We start from the raw sequence: 25,897 nt of genomic DNA on the forward strand, positions 1-25,897 counted from the left end.
TTCAATGAACAAATTGAAAAACTAATATATACAAATTAAGTTTCTTATCGCGTAAATTCATAATTTTTATTATGTTTATTATTATACGTCCAGTAGAGTCATGTTGCATTTTGTTTAACGATTTCTATTGGTTTATCTTTGAAGGTACGTTAAGGTAGATACATAGGTATAGCGTTAATTAATTTAGCATGTACGTGTAGTGGGATTCATCAAGTTCATTCGTAACGTTGAAACTCGAATAGTCATTAAGCGTAGCAGCAAGTAAATCGTGCGATCGGACATTGGTCAAAGCGTTCTCTCTCTCTCTTTCTCTCTCTATCTCATTTTCATAATGAGACGTTGTGCACTTTGCAAAGGAACTCTTCCAGCGTGAAGTAGAGAAATCCATTTAATCCCACTTACAAACAAGATTACATTGGGTCTAACTAATTTGTCTACTCAAATCTCTCTCTCTCTCTCTTTCTTTCTCTCTGTCTGTCTGTTTCTCTGCTATTCGTATACTATAGATTGGTTGCTCAACATGAATCAGATAGTAAAGTTGCGAAGTTAACAATTTTGTAATTTGGAAGACACTCGCTTTATATTGTTTGCTTTAATGCTGTTGATAGTTCGTAGAAACTTTCCTAATACAAATAATAATTTAGTGAATGTCTTTAACACGAAGTAGAAAGTGCTTTTGTCTTTCGACGAAATTTACTCGTCAGTCATTCGTCCAGCTTCCAAAGTAAACAAATGAAATAAAATATCCAATTCCAAAATATTAAGAATCACAAGTTTCAATCCTAAATCCTTTGGATAAAGAATCATATTTTTCGAATGAGCAAATTTAAATAACCATCATCCAATCCGTTTCTCGTTAAAGGTCATAACAAGTAGAGAACGGTAATATGATGTCGGATATAACGAACTCTCAAATATCTAGATTATCGTGATCTAGTAAAATAACCAACATTATTTAAGATAATTAACGAGCATCCTATTATACGACGGTTGATGAATAACCATTACGAAAGTTAAGAAGTCATGATCATAATCGTTTAATTCGTGGTAATGACTATTTCCACCGACATCTGGATTTAATTAAATTTTTCTTGGGACCTTTCTGGTTTTCTTTTTTGCTCAAGTATTTTTCAAGATGGCAGATTTCTCTCTCTCTCTTTCTCTCTCTCTCTCTCTCTCTCTCTCTCTCTCTCTCATTCGTTGAATTTGTCGAATTCGTCATCCGAGAATTTCGTTTAAAGTGATAGAAAACTCTCTTTTCCTCTTGACTATAACGCGGATTAATTTGACGTCGAGGATGTGGTAAATAGATGTAACAGGGAGAAAAAGTGAATTCCGCTGTGTTCGCGTCTGGGAAAAAAACGGTCTCGAGTGGAGAAAAAGTCAAATGCGAGACGTAGTAGTATGATAAAAGGGAGGGACGAAAGAGAGAGCATAAGAGAGAGGGAAAGAGATTCGGTTTGGAAGGGAAAAAACCGTGAGAAGGGTTGAAGCTGAGACGATGAAAAAAAAAGAAGGCAAAGCTATCTGTGCTTACAGTTTCGAAGTAACGAGCTTCTCGAATTACCAATTGGATAAAAAGAGAACCCTTCTTGTTCCTTTCTCGAACGAATTATTGCGAAAGAGAGGACGAGAAGAGGTTGAGAAAGGGAGGAGGACGTAAGGGAAATAGATATTCCATTGAAAGTCGAGATTCGATTATATACGTAATTCTTCTTAATGAAAATTCAATGAATTCGAAAAATCTTTTGCGCGAGAGATTTCTTCATGTTGTCTTCAAGCTTGTTACGCCAACTATCCATTGATAAAATCATTCCAAGACGTAAGAACGAAGGTTTGTAAAGGGAGTTTCGCATTCAATTGAAAGTTCGCGTTCGATCGTAGTCAAGAAGGTGTTCTCGATACCGGGCGATATATCCGGTGAGTAGTGAAAGTCGTATATGGGTCAGACTCATCTTACGGTATTGTTACTTATTTGATGGCGGGTAAGAATTGTAGGCATTTTCTTTTCTTTTTTTCTGTTTTCTTTTTTTTTTTTTTTTTATAATAATCGCAAAAAATCTCTCTATAGTATTGAGACATAAATAAAAATATGATCAAAAGAATATACTAACCGAATATAAAAAGAGCTTCCACGACGACATCACTGACCATAGTCGGTCTATCGATGTTGATGAAGCTTGCATTGTATGGAACGATGATAGCAACGTAGAAGGTAGCTAATAGTATCAACCAATCCCAGCATGACTTGAAGCCGCCATAATGACTTAGAATGAATTGCGACTTTTTGATCGCTGAAGTTTTATACTCCGGTAGAGGAGGTGCCGTGGAATGCAAGAGAGTCTGTAACCGATCGATTTAAAGAAGAAAAAAGAAAAAGAAAAAAAAACACCAGTCGTATTAGAAATTACTATTATTTCGTTCTCATGCTTTTCTTTTCTCCTTTTTTTTTTTTATATAAATTTTTAGCCAAAGGATAGTTAAAGGCTAATAAACTTTCACAATCGATTAGAATTGTAACGGGCTTTCCAGGACGTATTATATCTCAATACATTAATTAAGAAATCATCTTGGTAACACGAATAAACGTGTTTCTGGTTTCATAGATTCTTTACGAACAATCCTTTGTATTGAATGGCCTCCGAGTATACAAAGGGAAACGTCACTCAGTCGCAAACTTCAAGTAGAAACTAACCGAGTAGTTTATTCGTAGTGCTAAAAGTAGAGAAAAGCTTGTATGGCTTGATATACGTACATTGTTCTACTCTTTGCCAATTAAAAAAGTTGATTATTTTCATCAAATGAATTTTCAAGGTTTGATTAAACGAATGGACGGAAAATTTTTAAATAAAATATGGAGACACGGTTAGTGAGAAAGTCAAAATACGCGTACAGAATTAAAATGTTTCTTAACAATTTGTATTCACAGCAATGTAAAATCGCAACGTGTTATGATCTCCAATTATCTTCCTTAATAAAATTCATAAAGAGAATCGTTAGCACCATAAAGGAGATCGGAGGTATCAAAGCGTCCTGTACGTTATACGTACTACAAGTATTTCTCAGTAAATTCATAAAATAATTATTGTCGTCAATTTATACGTATATTTTTATTTAAATTATGCATAAAATAAAGCTAATATTTTTCTTCTTAATATTATTCCAAGTTCTCCGTTATAAATTTATTATTTTAAATTATATATAGTGAAACTATTGAAAAAAAAATATCTAAAACAAACAAATTTATAGCTATTAATTATGCACTAGAACGCGCATAACTCACAAAGATTTTATATAATGTCTCTTTTCCGTGATTTGGTCAACGGGCAATATGGTGTAAATTTCATTATTACGAAGGATCCTTAAATGAATTAACAGTTGCGAGTTACTAACTAATTGAAGCGAGAACGTGGAATTTAATAAGTGAACTACGTATATGCTAGAACTTAAAGTGTATGCAAATAATGTTTGATCGCAAGTCCCATTATTATTATAGTTTCTCAAAAGTATAAACTGTATCGAAGAATTATTCTGATGCGTTTCTTATAATAATAATAACAATAATATAATATAAATAATACAAATATAAATTCATATAATAAAATGAAAAATTGTAATTTTCTAGTTTGTTCTCGGTTAATTCTAATTCAATTTTTTCTAAATTTCTAATCTTATATTGTATATACGTAGACATTTACGTATGCTTTAAAAGTAATTTTTCAATAAAATTATTCTCTACTGATTTGTTAAATTAATTAACTGAACTGTCACGTTAGAGATGATTCAGCTGTTTTATGGAAAAAAAATATTGTCACTCGGTTATATATGAGCTCATAAATGCAAAGAGTTTAATCGTTTACTGCGCCTTGGAAAGTTCGTGGTTTTTTTTTCCTCCACTAACAAGATTTATTCTAGATACTCACGTTGTTCAATTTTATCTTGTGTTTATTGTCCTGCTTGTAATGTCCGGAGAGTTGATATAAAACAGCACGACTTCTCCTTCTACCATAATTAGCTGGTGGCGCTTCAGGATCAAGATTTCCATTTGCATCTGAAAAGTGTAAAATTGTACCGTCGCGGCGTAAAAGGTTTTTTTTTTTATAATCTCGTGTAGCCATTTTAACAAAAGTTAATTCTCCAACGTGATAATATCAAAGTGCCTATATTTCTCTTCTTTTTAGCTCTATAAACGTGAATTGTATTAAAACATATTTCATTTAACGATATTAACCCAAAGAGAATTATTATTAATTCACGCGAATTTAACAGGCACTTTTGTTGAACTTTTTATTTCAAGTATAACCCGATTGATTAGTAAATAAATATATTTCATAATATTCACGTACGTTTACAATGTAATTATCGATTATTATTCTTGACATTGTTGCTCTTCTGAAGATACAAGTAAAAATTTATTTCATACCGACAGAGCACGATTATTTTAAATATGATTGGATTAAAATTATTTATAAAAAACCAAAACGAACAGAGACGGATTTTATTTATTCAATATTCATGTTTATATTCGCTCAATATCAATTTATATAGACACATGTTATATATATTGTTATATGTTATATATTATGGGCAATAATTGAATTTGATTATATCAAATATCACTACATACTACGAAAAATGCATTACAAAAGAAAAAACAATTACACATTCCCGATGCTGTAATACAATTTTTTAATTCTAGATATACAACAAAAACAAAATATGAATTGTGTAATGAGTCATTCTTGTAATAAAAAAACTTGCAAATTTGTTCTTTTTGCAAAAAATAAAAAATTTTTTGTATCTCCGATTCGATAAAATATATTTTATCTTATAGCGGATATTAAAGTTTCAGCATTCAAAGTAAATCCGATATTAGTTATTTTATCATAAATAAGATATTATTTAAGTAATCTAAGTAAAACTAGGAAGAGGAAAATAAAAGAGAGAGAGAGAGAGAGAGAGAGAGAGAGAGAAAGTGAAAAAGAAAGAAAAAGATATATAACACATAGTATCTAGTAAAATATTTAAGATATTTTGGATATTTATATTTATATTTTTATATAGAAATAAAAAGATTTGGTAAGTTATTAAACTATACTTTTATCGTGGAGATCTTCGGAATTTGTTAATTTGTAATATCTTTAAAATCAACTTTGTTTAATCCTCTATCAATAAAATATACACCTTTTGAATAGTTAATCTGTAATCTGCTCTTAACGATAATTTTACAAAGCTGTATTGTCTTAATATGTTTACATTGATTAGAACGTAGGTAAATGTAAACAAGAAAATTACGTCTTCTTTTTTTTCTTCTTTTTCCTTGGTTCTTGTGATAAGCTATTTAAATGTGCAATTGAGATGTGTCGTGTGCTTAAAAATTGGTGTTGCATTGGCTAAATAACGTGATGCGTGATAGCCATGCGTAAAGCGTGCTGTGTATATAAGTATATAATTGTCTTATATTATGTAAATAATCCAATCGCAAGTTGAAGAACAATGGCATAAACAATATCGAACAATTAAAATACATTACGAAATTTTTGATCTTCGTTTATTCGACAAGGTCGAATACGACGGGACCTATTTGCTATTAGGTATAATACGATTATTTCAGGCCGATTTTTATAAGCGAAGCATGATTAAAACTCACCACTATCGTGCAACTCACAGAGCTGAAGATTCTTCGTATGTGTGATGTCCTTGTGAGATGCCAGGAACAGGACCACATCGCCTTTTTCGTTTTTTATTGGAACGATATCCAATAAACAATCGAATGGGCTTCCTACGAAAGGAATAAAATTAATAATTATCATTTGAAATTTTGATAAAAGAAAAAACGTATGAACATTTTTGAAAATTTATCATTTTTTCGTTTATCTTATAATTTTCTCGAGTTCATCACGTTTCATGAGACATTTTTGAAAATATAAAAACGATAGAAATTCTAGAATGTAGGGAAAGAAAAAGAAAGAAAGAGAAAAAGAAAGAAAGAGAGAGAGGGAGAGAGAGAGAGAGAGAGAGAAAGAAAGAGAGTGAATGAGAATGGTATCCTATTGCGAAACACGTCACGTGAGAATTAAAAAGCTAGGGCGAAATATAATGGGTTTTCGTATTAATGTAAAATAATAATGACTTGTCTTCAGACAGCAGGACTAATTAATTTAATTTCCAGAATATTCAGTAAAATGCCAGCAAGCGGTTAAGAGAGCAGTCTTAATAAATAGCCTTGTGTATTTTGTTTGCCAAACAATTCAAATAATACTTTCCCTCTCTCTCTCTCTCTTTCTCTCTCTCTCTCTCTCTCTCTCTCTCTCTCTCTCTTTTTCTCTCTTTCCCTTTCTCTTTTTCCCTTTAATGAATCAACTTTTAATTTTTCTTTTCACTTTTCTTAAATCGATCAATCTTTATATGAGATAGGTACGTGTTTTCAATTTATTCTGTAAATTGATTCAATGAGCTTGAAAGCAATTTTAATTTTTGAAATTTTTAGAAAATTTACATGAACCAAGAAAAATAAAGAAAAGAAATGAAAGATCGACGTAATTTTTTTCCCGAATGAAATACATAGTTACCACGGAGACAGACTATAATTTATTTTTATTCGCATCCAACCGGCCGAAGGAAAAAGATTAAATTCTTCTTCAAGATTCGTAGATTCTTCCCTTCATTGTGAATTTAATCTTCGACGGAGGGATATTACCGTGAAATTAATAAATCGTGCGGTATACGTTGCATCCGACAAAATGTGGTTGATAATTCTTGCAATCTTTTAAAAACATTTCGTTTCCATCGATGTTCATTAAAAAAAATTTGTAAATGACACGGTATCAAATTTACGTAACCGGTTTGCACGACTATCGATCGACTCCTCTGCCAAAATAAATTTACAGAACTTCAATCTTTTTTAAATGCGCGAATGAAGTTTTAACATTTTTATGTTGCAATACATCGAAAAAAAAATTCTCTTACCGTTCTTCTTATAAAAGACGACTTCCATCTTCAGCTCTGTTTTACTTTCGAGACTCTTATCAATCATCGCCTTTACCTCCTCTTTTGTTTCCGAGCCGTAAAGAAATTTGCAAGCGCAACCCTTTTGCATGATCTGCGCTCGCGCAAATCCTGTCAGCTCACAAAATCCGTCAGAACAATAAACGATCGGATAGATCGTCGGAACCTGCGCATTTCCGAGGACGAAATTGCTATCTATAAGAAGAAAAACGATAAATGTTGAATAACACAATCAAAAATATTTTCTAAATAATAATTAATAATTAATACATTAAATAATAATTAATTATTTAAAAAAGGCGGGCGGATAAAATGATTAATCGAAGTTGGAGTGATTTCAGAGGTTTCCTTTAGAAATAGAAATATAAAACATCAAAGTCTTTTTGTATCGTTATAGAAATTTTAAAAAGCTTTATATTTTTTGAGCTTAAACTCGCGAGAACTTTCATTAACGGAAAATTGCTTGTCATTTAGGAAGCTCTATCGAATAAAGTAACAGCATAATTTTTTTATCCTCAGTCAAGTTGCAGCACGCTGTGAATAAAAAAGATTCTAACAAAATTGGTCTTGTTACGCGTCTATACGCATATATATATATATATATATATATATATATATATATATATATAATTATTGATGATAATATACAGACAAAATGATGGATGGATGCATCGTTCGGCGCGGTTCATTGGTGAATAGCTTTGTCCATGTTTTTGACGTCACAATAATTTATCCAAGGGCAACTCTGAATACTATTTTTAACTTCATATACTGCACCACCTTGATCGTTTTTTCCTGGATCATTCTCGTAGTCACAGTTATTTCGATAAAAAAAGAAAATGTGCAACGTTTACTTTCTCAAAAAAGTATTCTCATTGATGTAAAGCATCTCCTTTAAAAGATCCTCATAACTTGAAAATATCGATTTTTTTAATTGAGACATTTTAATTTTAATTTTACTACGTTTTCTCTCGATCGATCATATTCAGGATAAATTCTCATTATAATTCTTACGACGATGTGATAAAAGATCTTAAAAACTCCGCAGTGTTGGCACGAATATGAAATCTTTCTTTTTTTTTGGTTTTTCAATTTTTTTCTTTTCTTTTTTCTTTTATCTTTCCTTCTTTCTTTCTTTCTTTCTTTCTTTCTTTCTTTCTTTCTTTCTTTCTTTCGTTTTCTCTTTTTTGTCTTTACGAGAGAACATAAAAAGTCTTTTATGTTTTAACCGTACGAAATCTTTATTACGATTTATATTTTGGAAAAATACGAGCGTCGTCGTAAAACGGACAGAATATGTGTTATGGTATGCATAACTTTTGATCTTAAGAACGAAGTCATTCGAATTTATTTTTTCGTATAACGTTCAAAGAGCATACATATACAAACGAAGAAAACAAATTGACCGTTCATTATAAGATACTTTCAGGAAAAAGACGAGTTATACGAGAAACTGTAAGTTCGAAGATTAGAAGAGATACATTTTATATCCTCATGGAAAAAGTATTAACTGGAATAACCTAGAAACGGTTGAGAGATAACGCGAGTTTTCGAGGTAGAAAGAAATTACGATTCCAAGAGAGCTTTTTCAACAAAAGCAAAATTACAAATTAAAAATAAATAACATAGCTTAATATTTATTGGTTCGTTAAGAACGATATAAATATTTTTTGATAGAATTTCGAAAAATCATTACATTGTCAATTTTCGTTCGGAATACGTTATGCCATTTTAATCTAGAGAAACATTAACTATTATCGAGATAAAATATAAAAGATTAAAAGAGAGTTATATGCTGCAGGCGCATATACTCTATTAAAATCCAGTCCGTTTTATTTTAAAATGCAAACATCCTCGAAAAGTGTCATTTGCCGCGGGCGATTCTACGTTACAGTAACCACAAAAAGAACATTTATATAAATATATAATTTATATATATATATATATATACTGGTTATATTACTTTTATCGTTATAATCGAATTAAATGACTTTTCTATCGACAATATATTTGTCCAGTCCACGATTTTTATCAGTTATTACGCCATTGTAAAATAAATTTTCTTTAAAAATATTATAAAAATGGATTCACGTGAAGTAGAATAAAGACAAGGTTATATTTGAAATTTTTAGACAAAGTTATTCGCTTAGTCGAGATAAATTCAACATACGTAGGTAAATCCGTCAGCTTGATTCCAGAGTAATTGCATTGGAAAATTAGTAGGAACTTTAACGATGATACTATTAGTATCAGTCTACGAGGTAGGTAACGTCACTATGCCTTGATTGACGACTTTGATGTTCATACGGATTATGCTACTGATATATATGTGTATATATATATACATATATGATCAGATACATTATATATATATATTCCAGATACTACGAAAGAAAGAGTCTAACATTCTCGAAAGATTGACAGAAAATTTTAATTAAACAATTAGTAACGTTTCGGCGGTAAAATCACCAAATATTACCTCTTTCGTTGAACAATTGAGCAGCCATAAAACGTGACCTTTTCGAACGATCATTCCGCTAAGCACCGACGTTGACTAATTACTGGCTCTTGAGAGATTTCTCTTTTAATTGTACAATTTACCGAATTCGTACGAAACAAACGGATTAATTATCTTTATTAGAAGGTATCTTGACAATATTTCATTTTATATAACGTTCATTACATAAGTTGATTTTCATTGTCAAAGCACATCGAATCTTTTCTAGGTAATAATAATAAAAATAATAATAATAATAATAATAATAATAATAATAATAATAATAACAATAATAATTTCTGAATGAAAAATGTTGAAGAACGCTTATATAAATGTAGAGTATATAATTTTGTACGATCATTAAATCATAAAGGAGTAAACTGAAATGTGAAATAAAAAAAGTATTACTACATGTAAAATAATATAATTAATTTGACTGTTTCATTAATACAGGACTTCTCCATAGATATAATGGTGACGCGTACGGAGTTAATAAAAACTTCACGTTACTAAAATTCGTCCTTATGTTTTATAACATCTCGTCTGTAAAATGTTATACGTGTACGCATAAGCTCGGTTCGGATATAAACGGAAACATTTCCTTAGGATTTTCCATAAACGTTTGCGAAGATATAGAAAGAGATTTATCAACTGAGAAATTCTATATTTTTCTTTCCCATTCTTTTCATTCTTGATTTAAAGACTTTTCTCTCACGGCAACTGTGAAAAAGAAGAAAAAGATGAAAAAAGAAAAGAAAAAGAAAAAAAAAGGAAGAAAGTAATACAACGGACAGTAGAATATCGATAAAGAAATTCGTTTGAAAGTTTTTTCTCGTGAACTAGTACAATAAGGAGAGTTTTTCCTTCCAAAGGAAAAACTTCTACGAAAAGGAATAGAAATGTCGCATGTCATCTCGGAACAATCGTTGCAATAACAAAAACTAACTTTATTGCAAATGTTTTCAATTCTTATTAGAATAAATTCCGAGGGTAAAGTATAATAATACAGAAATATATATATATATATATATATATATATATACTTTTTTTTATATCTTCAACATTTTCTACATTGCTAGAGAAAGAAAACTTTCTCTCATAACGATGGAACGTAAATATACAAATGGAGAATAGGATACCTTTTCTATTTCGTAAACACAAGACTTTATTATTTATAAATTATAACGCAAGACGAAATTACCTTTTCGTTATTCGAATATATTCGTCAAGGTTATATCAAACAATCGCACGACTATATAGTATAACAAAAACATTGGTTAGTTTATCTCAAGAGATCTCAGCGATCGAACCGCAGACGAAGACAACCAAAAGATTAATTTAAGAATAAGAAGAAGAAGAAGAAGAAGAAGAAGAGAATAATTGGCTTTAAATCATTACACAGTAAATTCTATAGAACTTAGATCATTATAAGGAATTTCTTGTGAGTGTAACATTAAAATTGTCGAATATCGTGAACGTTAATGTTTTATTTATAATTAACTAAGAGTTGTGACTCCAGTTAACGACTTCCTCCTTTCACTTTCACAGTTTAGATCGTTAGATACGTAATCGATTACCATGTTATAGGCACTCGTGTTCACGTAGGCAGGGGGTAGTGTTTACGGTCATTTCATCGACCGCTAAGAGCAGCATAAAGCGGCTACGGCAATTTCAGAGCAGCTTGGACAAAGACTAATGAAGACTGTTGTACATACCAATACCAAAACTTTTTCTCTCTCTCTCTCTCTCTCTCTCTCTCTCTATCTCTATCTCTCTCTCTCTCTATCTCTTTCTCTCCCTCTATCTGTCTCTAATGTGTACGCTCTGATTCTATCTCGTACACGTTAATCACACCAATCTATATACTGAACATTGTATTGGCAACGAAAATCTTGCTTGACCATGGACAGTAGGCCGTTTAATCTTTCTTTGTTGACATCTCTCTTATTCTCCTTTTCTCTTGCTATTTCTCTCTTTTTGTCTCTCTTGCTCTCTCTATCCTTCTCTATCTCTGTTATCGTATCCGTCTATCTCTTATTCACTATACTTATACCTTTCTCTCTCTCCGTCATTCTCTTATTCATTCTCTTAATCGCTACCATTATCCCATCCTCTTTGTATTTTTCTCTTTCTTTATCTTTCTTAATTTCCCTCTTAATACCTTTCTTTCTATCTTTCTCTTTTTTTTGTTATTTCCTATGTTTTTTCTTACTATCCGTACCCTTTTCTCTATCAATTTCTCTCTTTCTATCTCTTTTGCTCTCTTGCACCATACCAATATCTACTTTTCTAACTTTACATTTACTTTTTCGCGAGTAAACGAAAAGAAAATTCGAGAATCGACCCAAGGAAAGAAAGTATTTTCGAGAGAGAGAGAAAGGGTGGGGGGAAATGATTTCAGAGAAGCTTTTCGTGATTTTTTAATGGTAAAGTGAGACATTTTCGAATATTTCATATCAGAAGTTGCTCGCGACTACGATACGCGTATGACGTTACGTATTCCATCTATTAGTGTCGTTCTTATGGCGAGAGAGAGAGAGAGAGAGAGAGAGAGAGAGAGAGAGAGAGAGAGAGAAAGAAAGTAATTTTGTATTGTCACGTTAAGAGTGGTTCAATTTATCAATCATCAAGTTGTATTATATAAGAAGGAAATGATTTGAGAAGCTGAGAAGAGAGAAGACAAATTGATCTATTGTAAATACGATATCATAGATAATAAATCAGATTAATGTTTCGTTATGTGATTAATGTAATGCTCATCTAATTTATCGAACATTGAAGCAATATCGACGCATAATCGATCAGTCCATTTTTTATAATATCTTATATTTAACAGAAAGATATCATGTTTGTGGAAATTTTTATTATACTCATTGTCTTTGATAAATGTATAAATAAATATGTGAATATGTCTGTTATTAAAAGAATAAGTGTCATAGATTGGATTTTTTAAATGGAGGAAAACCACCGAAAGCGGAAAAGTGGTCGATCAAAAATAGCGGCAGCATATATAGAAATGACAAGCAATTTGTATGTGATAATGAATTAACTGATGAGAAAGAGAGAAAGAGAAAGAGAAAGAAAAAAAGGGAAGAAAAAAAGATAGATAGATAGATAAATAGATAGATAGAGAGCAAGAGAGAGGGAATATGAATAATTAAAAGGAGGATGGATACGCATTTGATTCGTGAAAAGTGTTGCTCAAGCAAATACGGATTTTATGTAGAGATCGTTGTTACTACGACGTTGTTACTACGATGTTGTTACTACGACGATATATGGAGTGAAAATAAAGGAGAAAAAGAGAGGGAAAGAAAAAAGGAATCTCCTGTATTGTGTCTGTGCACATATTTTCATAAGCGTGAAGAGTGAAAAGTGTGGGTGGTTTTTTCGTCGTAACGATGATCCGTCGACGACACCTAACGAAACTTATTTTGCTTCAAAAAGTTAAGAATCTTTAAATAGCCTGAAAGAAGAATACTCTGTTATTCTTAGCTCTTTCATTGTTGTATTCTTAAGGAAGAGAAAAGGAAGAAGAAAAAAATGACAAAGAAAAAAAGAGAAAAAAAAAGAAAAGAAGGAACTTTTCGAAATTGTTTTTTCTTCAAAATTAGTTTCATTATTCTGATGAAATTAGACGAATAGATCGATTAGAAAAAGTTTGATCGAGGAACAATCGATTAACATTAGATTTATTTATGAAAAAAATAATTTAGCGTATTTCAATAGAAATCGTTAAGTCCGTTAAAGAAATTCTCAAGTGGCGCGAATTCGTGTAGCAAGCAATCGATTTACAGAGAAAGAGTTGAATTTATTTAAATATCGTTAATGCCGATAAGAATTTAATCGGTGTGTGTAAAGCTATTCTCTTTTCAACGTGCGAACAGAAAGAAAAAGAGAAATAGAGAAAAAAAGGGAGAAATATCCCTACATATTGTAGCTGTTATTAAAAAAAAGTAATCTCGAAACTCCTTCTTAAGTATTTATAAATGATATGACTCTCAATCGTATATAAGCTGATATTTACATATATAAATTCTTATAAAATAATAGAATAGAATAATATAAAATCATAATTTCTTCATTTTAATTATAGATACTCGTGAAACCTAATGACCTCGAATTGTAATAACAGAATATCGTTAGTATTTCGGAAGCATTATTAAAGATATATAAGAACAGATAACCTATGTGTTTAATTATAAATTCTTTCTAAGCTTCTACTTTATTCCAATGAAATAAAAAGCGGTATACAGTTGGATTTTAATTAACATAAGACGATACTTTATTTTAATAAGAGCTTCATATTGTGATGATATAAAAAGAATATACTTTTCTTCTATCTATCTTTCTTTATACTTTCTTTGCTCGCACAGTCATTAATTTTCACTTTAGGAGTGTCTACACATTTCTTTACTTTCGCGAACTTCTTTACGTTGCTGCCGTATACCAAGGCATTCTTTCTTTCTTTCTTTCTTTCTTTATTTATTTATTTATTTCGGACCGTTGAACATCCACCTTAGCGAAAAAATATTTTGAAGAGAAATTGAACCTTTAAATACAATGATGAAGTAAAAACAATCTAGTTTCGAATTTCTTTCTCTTAGAGATAATCGCGTATGTATAATGAAAGGACTCAATTAATTTCAATATAATAAAGCCATAATTCTAATGTTTAATAATATACATATTGAATGGTATAAGTGTTAAATCCTATTTTAGAAAGCATCGACCACTTTTCCAAGCATTAATGGGAAATGATAACTATTGTCATTCCAGGATTTTCCTGTATAAGTCGAATAATCAAGCGAGTAAAATAATACTATGCGCTAATTGTTGCGGTTATCATGCAATTATTACCTACTATGTCATATACTGAAATTCGCTCGTCACATTAATTTCATATTGATCCGTTAAATAAACTGTGTATTTTGTAATCGTCTGTTAGCGTCATTAATGAGAAATTAATTTTACTTATCGACGTTGCCAAACAATCTGAAATATTTCATTTGTATGAGACCCAGACGTTTATTTCTCCTTAAATGAATCACAAAACGCGATAACAATTTTTAAGTTATTGAAAATTTTCTTCACGAAGAGAGAAAACATTTTTGTGAGTTTTATTTATACTTACTTCGAATAATTATACCGTTCTTTTTATAAAAAAAAAAAGAAGTTTGTAATATCTGCATCCGTGTACGTGAAATATTCTTATAAAATATTATTACAATAAATATAAAGTACTGTAAATTTATTAATTGCAAAACACAATCGTTTTCAAATAAAAAGGGGAAAAAAACTTCCTGTTTCGTAAGTTCTTGTTAAAACATTTTGTTATTTGATTAGGAAAAAGAAGAAAAAAAAAAAATATATATATATACATATCTCTATGTGTGTAAAAATATTTACATTTGAATAAGAAACAATACAATTATTTTTACTACACGTTTCACTTTGTAAATGTATCTTTTATTCGAATAATTACGGTACGGAGAGTTGGCCAATTTCCACTTGTCCGATATCAACATTATTATTTAAACATATATTAGATGAGAGCGATAGAAATACCGGAGAGATGGCAATGACAGAGACCTGCAGAAATGATTAACATCGGGTGTGTTATTGTTTTGTTGCTTATGAAAAGGTAATCGACCTTCATCGTAAAGAATAACAAAGAAAACAAAATATTTCAGAAAAGGTAAAGGTACATATGTACATACGTATGGTAATTCTTATTATGTTACTTTTTTATCGATTAAGTGAACAATAATAACTTTATTTAAAGATCGTTATTATTTCTTTTTTCTTTTTTTTTTATTTAAAAAAGATTTTTTTTTCAATAGATAAATCCACTAAAAATTGATATTCTTCTCGATGTAAAAAGAATTCGATTGAAACCGATGGAAATTCTCATTGTAAAATTTAAACACGTAGTTGCAAACGAATTATTCAGAAGATTTAATTTACTTTTATCTTTCTGATTGTGCTTCGTATTTACGGAAGGAGTACACAGAAGGATTAAAAATACGTGATGTTTCATGGACAATTAACGTAGCTTTCAACGTAATTATGGAAACAATGACATTACGATCAATAAGGACCATCATGGGACAACGTTTGATACACAGAACAATCTTGTGTTTCGTCACGTTCCACATATATAAAAAAAAAAGAAGAAAAAATAAAAATATTCCGTTATCGTATCCTATCAACAATTGCAATGGTCTTTAGTTCTCCACATATAATTATTATATTATTCAATTAATGTACACTTCGATAACAATTAGAACGTATGGTCGAAAGTTCGAATATTATTTATCGTTTGTGACTAATCAAGCGATAAATTCAAATTCCAGGTACACGACAATCCAATGGGAATTTGCTATTAGTATACAGTCACAGTTGTAGTTAACTTGTTCCTAATATTTACATTATCTCCATAAACACAGACACACACACATATACACACACACTTATATATATATATATATATAATACACATATAATCTTGCAATATATTCGTAGATGTTTATTAAGTACAAATTATAGAAGAAAAAAGAAAGAAAGAAAAAAGGAAAGAAAAAGAACCACGCTGATTGTACACTCTAAAGATGAAGAAAGAATTCTTTTTATTGCTAATTAAGATCCTCCCCTCTTATATTCAAAGTTATTTATACAAGTTTAACGAGATTTCTAAAACAAAGAAAAGATAAAAATAAAAATAAAAATGAAAAAACAACTAAATAAACAAATCAATAAAAAAGAAAAGTGCTTTAAGTATCTCGAAAGAGATAACTGTGCAACTTTTATCGGTTCGGTTTAGTTAGAAAGTTCTCGTATCCATCTGTCTTCCTTTCTTTTGTCTCATACAAATGGGTCGGTGTTCTATTTCTGCAGTAGCCTGTACTTATCAACATCGAATATAGAAAAGTCCTTGTAAATCTCTTATCGTTCATAACCTTATCTACTCTGTTTGCTTTCGAGTTCGTTGTTTTTTTTTTTGTACTTCTTTTTTTTTCTCCTTTTTTTATAAAAATTCTTTGCCCTCTTGATGATACGCCATACGGTGCGTATACTCAATGTATATCAACATTTACAAGCCGTTATTTATAACATCGTAAATTTACCTTTCGCATTAACGATCGATTAATATGAAAATATTGATGTACACATTATTTGTGCTGGCGATAACATAACAGTTCTTATAGAATAATTAATTTAATTGGATTTTCCGAGGCATATAATCGACAAAATGCAATGGTTTAAATGATACGACAATGATCGTAAAGGAAGATATGCGATCGAAATTGGCCATCTGTAAACCATTTTTGATTTCACAGTTCGTTCGTATATATCAAAGGAACGTTATCGAACGTTGTCTTCTTTTAACAAACTTTTCATTTACGTATACTTTTCTTTTTCTTTTTTTTTCAATTCGGAAGCATTACGGACATTGTCTCTCTTTATAACAAGGTTAAATGGGTTTAACTAAAGATAAATTGCAATTACTATTACATTTCGATTGAAATACTCTCTTTCTATTTCATTTAATTAAACCAACTCGATAGATTCTTGATATTTCGTTTCTTCTCTAGTCTAGTATGTTCTAGAAAAGAAAAAGAAAAAAGAGAAGATAAGCATTTTAATCAATTGAAGTGTATCAAACTTTCTTCTTAAATCAAATTAGTGATTTATCCTTGAACTTTCAGTTTTTCTTCCTTTTTTTCTTTTTTCGTTTTATTTCCTTTTTCTTATCCTTTAACGATCTTCCAGAAAATAATTATAAAAAGATTAATAAATGATGTAAAATTTATTATATTATTACAATATCTATAGTGAGAAAATATAAATCTCTTTGAAGAGATATATGTGCAGTTCCATTATCTTAATGTCGCGAATGTGAGAGGTGTGGTAAACGGTGGAGTTTTTCTGTACACACTTTCGTCACGTCTGTCTCTTTTCAATGACCCTTAAGTGCAGGCAGGAAGATCCAAAGAGAATAGTCGAGATATACTTGGTTCGTAAAAGTTGTTCTCGACTTCAAAAAGCGCATCTTCCTTTCCCCATTTTCCTACAACAGTGTCGCACGACATAGGAAGTGGGTTTATGCGAGCCAATGAGCCATGAAACCGACGAAAATGTTTGTCCGGAAACCAAAAAGAGAGAGAGAGAGAGAGAGAGAGAGAGAGAGAGAGAGAGAGAGAGAGAAAGAGAAGAAAAAGTCTCGTCACTCGCAAAGCATCCTCGACATTTCTTTTGCTTTATAACGAACTCATCGTTCCTTTTCTTTTGATATTACATTTATATAAGCGCCATCCAAGACCTTAACAAATTTCTTCTCTTCTTTCTGCACATCAGTTTTATAACCAAAATAAGTCGATTTTTTATAAACCCTTATAGAAAATGATTTATTATTATATTATACATATATAGGTACTCAACAGAAGGAAAGAGATAAAATGCTATGTCATGAATTATTTCCTTCATGAGATGTTCCTATGGAATTTGAAGGAATAAAGAGATCGTAGAGAAACGACGGAGGGAATTTTTAGAAAGAGAGAGAGAGAGAGAGAGAGAGAAAGTGAGGAAGAGATAGAAGTAAAGAGAAAGGAAGATCCTTGTTTAGTAATTTAAATTGGTTCATTTCTCACAACTGCTTTGAATCTTGTATCTGTTGGAATATAAAAGAATGAAATCTCGATATCTTACAAATCGATTTGCGTTAAAATAGATGAAATAGGACAATCGTCAGACAGAGCTCTTTTATTTTTGGCAAAACTATACCGACTTAACAAAGAAATAAGAAATCTTTTTTCGAATAGTTCGATCGTAAGGAAACCTTGCTATTAGTTTTTCCATATAAATCGACGATCAGTATATATGTATATATATACATATTCAATCGATACTAGTAATAAAGCTTGATGAAAGGAAAATTGTTGAAAAATCGTTCGGTACGAGGTTGAAAATAATGATAACGTAACATTTCATTGATGCTTTTATGTTAGACACATAAACGCGAATTGTACTTTTCCCATAGGAAACACGATTGAATTGAACGTAATCACACAATACATTAAATCTGGTTTTCAAACTTGAGAAAGCTGTCAAGGAAATACTAATCCGTAGCAGCATTGATTTTGAGATAAAGGACGTCCTCTACCCAATCGTTGTAAAAGACTCTGGTTCGATACCATTACCATTACTACTATCTCCTTTTTCTATGATGGAGAAAGAGACAGAAAGATAAGGAAAGCTTCCCTTTTACTCGGAACATCCTTCGTGCTTCGAAATATCGAGAGATTAACTCAGCTAGTACCAAGCCTTCGCATCCAAAAGTTTTCTCTACCCCATTGTCAGTTTCCCCTCGCCATTTTCCTTCGGCATGGACGGAAGCAATTTTTTTTCTTTTCTTTATCCTTTTTTTTACCCTAAAAAGTTCTACTCATTGTGATACAATTTAAGTTCCTTTCAATCTAAGTTCCGTTTAGGAACAATACCTAACATATCCGCAAGGAATAGTCGAATATACTATATCGTTTTCTTATGATTAAATCTTACAAAAGAGAGAAAAGAAAAGCAAAAAAAAAAAAAAGAAAATAATTCGATTTTGTTTAGAGATCCTTATTCCCATTCCTTATGGGAATTCGATTCTTCTAATTGGACAAATAATAAAAAATTCTTTTATCCCGTTGAATCATGTGATGTATATAATTTACTAAAGATTCTGTTCATTATAGTGTACCGTAAACAACTTGTCTGTATAATGGAAACACATAGAATATGAGAACTTCTTCGCTTCTCGTTATATACCTTCAACCGTATGGGGGATAATAAAAAAGGAAAGGGAAATTTGTGACGGTGATCGATATGCATTCTTTCCACTCTCTCTCTCTCTCTCTCTCTCCCCCTCTCTCTCTCTCTTTCTCTCTCTCTCTCTCTCTCCCTCTTTCTTTCGCCTCTCTTCTTCTTGTCTCTTCTCTTCTTTTCTCTTCAGTGAGACATAAACCTATGCCATCACCTTCGCTTACATTTCATGTCGCGATAAGATAAGAATTATTCGTTCGGAACAGTTATTAGTCTCATCACGTCGATCGATAAACGATATTTCATCTCGATAGAATATGTCAGATTTTTCTTCTTTGGTTTTTTTTTCCTTTTTTATTATTTTTCTGTCTTCTTTTTTCACTTTTTATTTTTTCTCATTTTTTCTAATTTTTTCTAATTTTTTTTTTTTTTATATATTTTTTGTTAACGTTCGAAACTACCTCTCATACAAAGAATTATCTAGATTGATGGTGGATTGATGAAAAACTGAGATCATGAGAAGATTAATGTCAAAGTCGAGCTACTAATATGAAATTTCGATGTAAAACGCGACGAGAGTTTCACTCTTTTGGTTTAACTTAAGCCATCTTCTCTCTCAACAAAAATTAATTACAAAGATTAGAAAGGAATTGTTAGTTTTAGCAAAGCTTTCGGGCGCAAATTTCGTTTATTAAAATATTTGACGACAGGTAACCAGAGAATTTATCTTTCAGGTTCATTCGAAAGAACTTACTAGGAAACTATTCTCGTTATATTCGCAAAAATTTGAGCAAACTAAATCGAGAGAATCGATTGATCGAACTATCATCTACTATCTTATTCCCTTCTGTGAATAGATGAAATTCAATAATCGATATAGTTTTAGTTGAAGTAGCCATAGATATTTGATCAAAGAGCTTGGATGTTTCATTAAACCTGTCAAAATCAGGGTCGGTTTGGTACATTTACCTCTTCGTGAAGTATCAATAACGTTACATATTTAGATTAAAGAATAAAACAAACGAAAAATCAATTCTAATTGTCATTTCAATACAATTCATCACTATTTTAGTCTTTAAAGAAATTTTATTCTGTAACGATATGCGGCAACTTTGATTGGCTCAAAAGGTCAGTATTGATTTTCGTAGCGGATCGTGCGCGTTCACAAGACGACGACCGATAAAGGACGCCCGCGCTTGTGATCTTCAATGTACTTTGTAACGAATCGAATTACATCTTCGTTCTTTTGGTTGCATTTCTTTTTTACTTTCTTTTCTCCGTTTTTATACTTTGCCCATCCACTTTTCTTGGGTAACATATCAAACGTATTGCGAACCTCTCGTCGAGGTATCATCAACATTTTTCAAAAGACCGCAAGATATAAAAGGAATTCGTTTTCATGCCGTTAATAATGTATTTTCATAAGTCAGAGTTTTTGACGTTATCTATCACGTTACTACGTTTAACAACATAGTTACCGATCTCAATGATATTCTTAATATTTCGAGCTATTTCTCGAACGGGATTTATCACTGCCGTATTCAATTTTTATTATTTACCCCTATCATCGGGAAATACATTTTTCTTATGAAAAATTTCGATGGCGGAATATATTAATATTCGTTTTAAAATTATTTTCTTCGTTATGTATTTCAAACTCATATTTTATCAGAGAAATTGTTATTATCGTTGCATTCTGATAATTTATTTTTTAATGCCATATAATATCGCCGAACGTTGGAAAGGAAGACATTTGAAGTTTTCTACGGCAAATATTTTTATTGATTCTAGACATACGCAATACTTAATAACTTCGTAACTTCGAATTTATATTATATATAAAGGAAATGTTTTTTCATGGTTTTACTGCATATGAAATAATTTATTTGATCTATTAGACGTATAAAAATTTCTCTTATTTAACAAAAACTTTACGTTATTTGAGACATTATGATATTTTTCAATATAACGCTTACATATATGAAATAATAAATAAGATTTTTATTACTATTTAAGTAAGGTAATCTTTTTTCGTTATTGTTAATATTAAAAATAAGAAATAATATTTTTCAGCCGTGATTCCAAAGAACTTCACAAAAAATAAATTGGCTAGAAAGATTTATATCATTAGAAAAAAAATTATAAATTTTTGATCGGTCTCAAAGCCATTTATTCTCAAGTAATTTGACATAAATGAATCAACTCTTTCACACAATTAGAAATAATGAAAGTAGAATAAGAACCAGAGCGATTTTGACAGGTACTAGTTTTACCTTTCTTTTTATTTTAAGCTATTTTATATATATATATATATATATATATATATATATATATATATATAATTAAATAATCAAAAATTTTACCTTTTTATTGTTTTAAAATTAAATAAAATGCATGTTATTATTGATTATATTAAAAAGAAGTTTTTTTTTTATTTAATTAATAACCTGCTATAGGTAATCTATGTCCCTACGTATGACATAAAATTTGTATAACGAGGAATGTATCATCCGCGTTGCAGGCAATTCTGCTGTAGATAGATATCAATCGAATATTATCATCAGTTAAAATACATTTGTCGATAGGTAATTTTTTTGATTTTTGATATATTAACAATCATGTCATCTAACCGGTTACTATATTTCGATTAAAGTAGATCGAAGCATCAAGGATTCATCATAATTGCCAATGACAGATACTTCGGATTTTCATCACATTTGATTGCAAGAAAATTAATAACGCGTTGAATATATTAATCGATCACATATCAAATAAGAAATATTGAACCTGTTTACCGGAAAAATATATTCGTTCGTCAAATGTAGACGTAAAAATTTATTTTAAATAAACAATAAAATCTTTAGGATGCAGAAAGGAAACTAGATCAGAATTAATAAATCGTGTAATATAAAATTAGGTCATGTAACGTATTCTTTTCTTTTTTTTTAATTGGAGTGAGAAACAAATGATTTATTTATTTATTTTTCTTATCAAAAGAGAAATGAAACGTTCGTGACGAGTTAAGGTTAAATAAAACGTGAATGATTGAACATAATATAAATTTCTTTTTCGACTGAAACGAGAAGATATATAATCCGTGAAAATAAATGGCTCGTGGATCATGGATTACGGATCACGGAGCAGGAGCATGAGCAAGGATTGCAATAAATGCATTTCATTAGATTTTCTAAAAATTTATGTCATAAAACATCTACCTTGAATATTAAATATATTTTCAATACAATTTCTACTAAACTGTTCATTCAGAATTTCAATTGAACGATCATAAGAAAATTCGTGAGGAATATTATTGCTGATTGGACGATATCCATTATGGATATTCATGGTTATAATCAAAATTACAAGCTATCGCAGTGATTGTGTAATAATGTAATTTTGAAATGGAAGAAATTCAATGGTATAAAATATATTCATTTATGCATTTTATACGCAAAAAGAATCAAAGCCTTTTAAACGTACAAAGGTTCGATCGAGCATCGATAGATCCCTTTGTAATACACCGTATTGACATTTATATTTATCAAATATATCACGCAGAAATTTTATATATTCTTCGTTTTATTGAATAATTCTCATTGATTACAGGTTTAATGATAAGAAGAGTAGCGCGATACTCCTTCAATTTATTCCCTTATTGGTTATACTGTAATTAATTCTACAGAACATGTAGTGGCTTCTCGTGTAGTTCTACTTATTGCTATATATAGTACTATAATGATTAGACTGGAAGTGGCTAATAACGTAAATATTACATAACAACCATTTAAAGTGATGAAGCTTCCTCGCGAGATTTCAGTAAATAACAGAATAGAATTTAGTTGTTTAATCAGTTGAAGAAACATTATAAATAACAGAAATTATAGTAAAATTGTTAATTCTTATATAAAGTAATAAATCGATAAGAAAGAGAGAGAAAGTGAGAGAGAGAGAGAGAGAGAGAGAGAGAGAGAGAGAGAAGGAAAGAAAGAAAGAAAGAAAGAAAGAAAGAGAGAGCATAGAAATAACAGCAATAAGTAAATACCTAGTGAAAAACTATATACAGTCATTTCAAAGAAAAGGATATCGAATGTGTTGTCTGACAAAATAAGGAACGTTTTTGGTACGATAATGAAGAGTAAAGAGGGATAGTATTCATAGTCAGATGCAGTAGGCAAAGACAACAAAAGATCTTAGAGAGTCTTCATAGACAATTGAATCGTCTGATGACTATAGAATGGTGTCTGGAACGACTAATAGACGTGCACCTGTTTCACGCATTAGAATAAATTCATACACAGTATTATATTAATGTTATTTATAATGCATTTATCTATGTTTGAAACGGATGTATTTAGCTATATATTTTGCATGAACTTCAAGACTTTATTTAACATGTTTCGGATTGTCTGATTTGGGTCAAATATGCACCGTTTTGTTCTATAATTTGTTGCCATTTTAAAGGTAGCTTCATAATGCCTCTTTCATAGAAGTCTTGGTCCTTATTAACGAAAAACTCTAGTAATCGATTTTTACAATCTTCTCTTGATGCTAATTTCTTATCACTCAGGAAGTTTTGCAATGCGAAAAAAAGATGGTAATCGCTTGGTGCCAGGTCCGGACTATATGGTGGATGCATTAAAACTTTCTGACCAAGCTCCTGGAGTTTCTGGCGAGTTACTACAGACATGTGTGACCTGGTGTTGTCCTTATGGAATACAACATCTCTTCTATTGGCCAATTCTGTTGGCTAACTTTAAACGGTCCAGTTGTTGACAGTAGAGATCCGAATTTAGTGTTTGGCCATATGGAAACAACCCATAATAAATGATTCCTTTTCAGTCCCACCAAATGCACAGCAGAACCTTCCTGACCGTTAGTCCTGGTTTGGCCACCGTTTGAGCTGTTTCACCGCGCTTTGACCACGATCGTTTTCGCACAATATTGTGACCCATTTCTCATCCCCAGTCACCATCCGTTTAAGAAATGGGTCGATTTCATTCCGTTTGGCCAAGGCTTCGCAGATGAAAATTCGATCCATCATGTTTTTTGGTGTTAATTGGTGTGGCACCCAAACATTGAGCTTCTTTTTGAATCCAGCTTTGTGTAAATGGTTTAAAACTGTTTTATGGTCGACCTTTAGCTGCTGGGCGATGCTATGACTACTAACATGCCGGTCAACTTCAATTATTTCTGTGATTTTATCGACATTTACGATGACGGGTCTGCCTGTGCGAGGTGCATCTTTAACATCAAAAATACCTGAACGGAATCGACGAAACCAAAATTGCACGTAATTAGCTGTTACAAGTATCGGGATCATAAACACCATTCACAATTTCAGCTGCCTGGCTTGCATTTTTGCCTTTATCAAAGAAAAACTGTAAAATGTACCGAATTTTCTCTTTGTTGACTTCCATTTTTAACACCCTGTAACTCACAACTGAACGGACCAAACAAAAAACAGCAAAAGAATTTTTTTAGTGTAAAATGTCACCTTGACAACGAGCATAAATCTGAAATTGTTTGGTCGATACTTTACGAGATATCGATCACTACAGCCATCTACCAAACAAATAATGGATTTCTTTTTCCCCAACCTAATATTACAAATATACTACGCGCGTGTAATGCATTATATATCATATATTCAAGATAATCAAGTGTCTGATTCACGATATAATATTCTAAACGAATCGGATTTAAGTAGTAACTGATGTATCAATTTCAAAGTGCCATGTGATCAATCGTCATTAGACATAGTCTTCCACGTTCCTCTCTATAACATTGCATAATACAGAACGTATATATTATTCTGACTGTATTATGATTTTCTTGATTCTTCGATCGATTCATAATATCGTAGATATATTTTCTGATATTTCAAATTGTACAGTGTAATCAGTAGATCGAACAGTTGTGGAAATGGCTCGGTAGTTATTGATGAATAAATGTTAATGCGGTTAGATGAATTGCAATATCGAACAAATCCGTTGTTCACGTAGTTCCATGAGTATTACGCGACTGGAGATTGATAAAAAGAGAGGAGGAAAAGGAGAGAGAGAGAGAGAGAGAGAGAGAGAGAGAAGAAATGGGAGGACGGAGGGTTTGGTAGGGCGAAGAGAAAGGGAGAGAATTCTAAAGACTTAATTTTGGAACAGCAATGAAAGGAACACTATTCAATGCAAACCGTGCGATATGATAAGTGCACTACTCATCGGATTATGAAAGCGATATAATAGAGTCTTGATCCAGTGCCTTCGAATCTAGTTTCTGAACGTAGCTTGAAGCAATCATACATCATACGAGATTTTCGATCGTTCGTCGATGCTCGATGCTCAATGCTCGAACGTTATGATGAAAGTCTAGCGATTCTGAGTGAATACGACGTAGGAATCCATAGGAAGCCGAAGTATTCAACTGGAAGTTTCAAGTCGTCCTAGATATTGACTTTTACCTCGACACTTTCGTATATCTGATTTTTTTCTTTTTCTTTTTTTTTTTTTTTTTATTGAGAAATAAAAAAAATATTTTGATCCAATATCCACATGGAAAAAAATGATTAATATACGGAACGTAAACATATCG

The 25,897-nt window shown here is 31.0% G+C and overlaps 1 protein-coding gene across 4 annotated transcripts in view; it reads right to left on the reverse strand.

The window, feature by feature from the left end:
• LOC124948292 (potassium voltage-gated channel subfamily H member 8) overlaps window positions 1–25,897 on the reverse strand; it is a 55,766-nt gene that overhangs the window by 10,348 nt on the left and 19,521 nt on the right. For 2 of the 4 annotated variants that reach the window (XM_047491717.1, XM_047491706.1), the window contains exons 3-6: window positions 6,970–7,203; window positions 5,651–5,782; window positions 3,924–4,051; window positions 2,115–2,343 (exon numbers count right to left, since the gene is read on the reverse strand). In XM_047491717.1, coding sequence (XP_047347673.1) covers window positions 2,115–2,343; window positions 3,924–4,051; window positions 5,651–5,782; window positions 6,970–7,203 — 723 coding nt within the window. The remainder of the gene's footprint in view (window positions 1–2,114; window positions 2,344–3,923; window positions 4,052–5,650; window positions 5,783–6,969; window positions 7,204–25,897) is intronic. The other 2 variants (XM_047491732.1, XM_047491723.1) reach the window with 2 other exon arrangements.

The sequence above is a fragment of the Vespa velutina genome, chromosome 1, assembly GCF_912470025.1.
Source record: "Vespa velutina chromosome 1, iVesVel2.1, whole genome shotgun sequence".
NCBI lineage: Eukaryota > Metazoa > Arthropoda > Insecta > Hymenoptera > Vespidae > Vespa > Vespa velutina.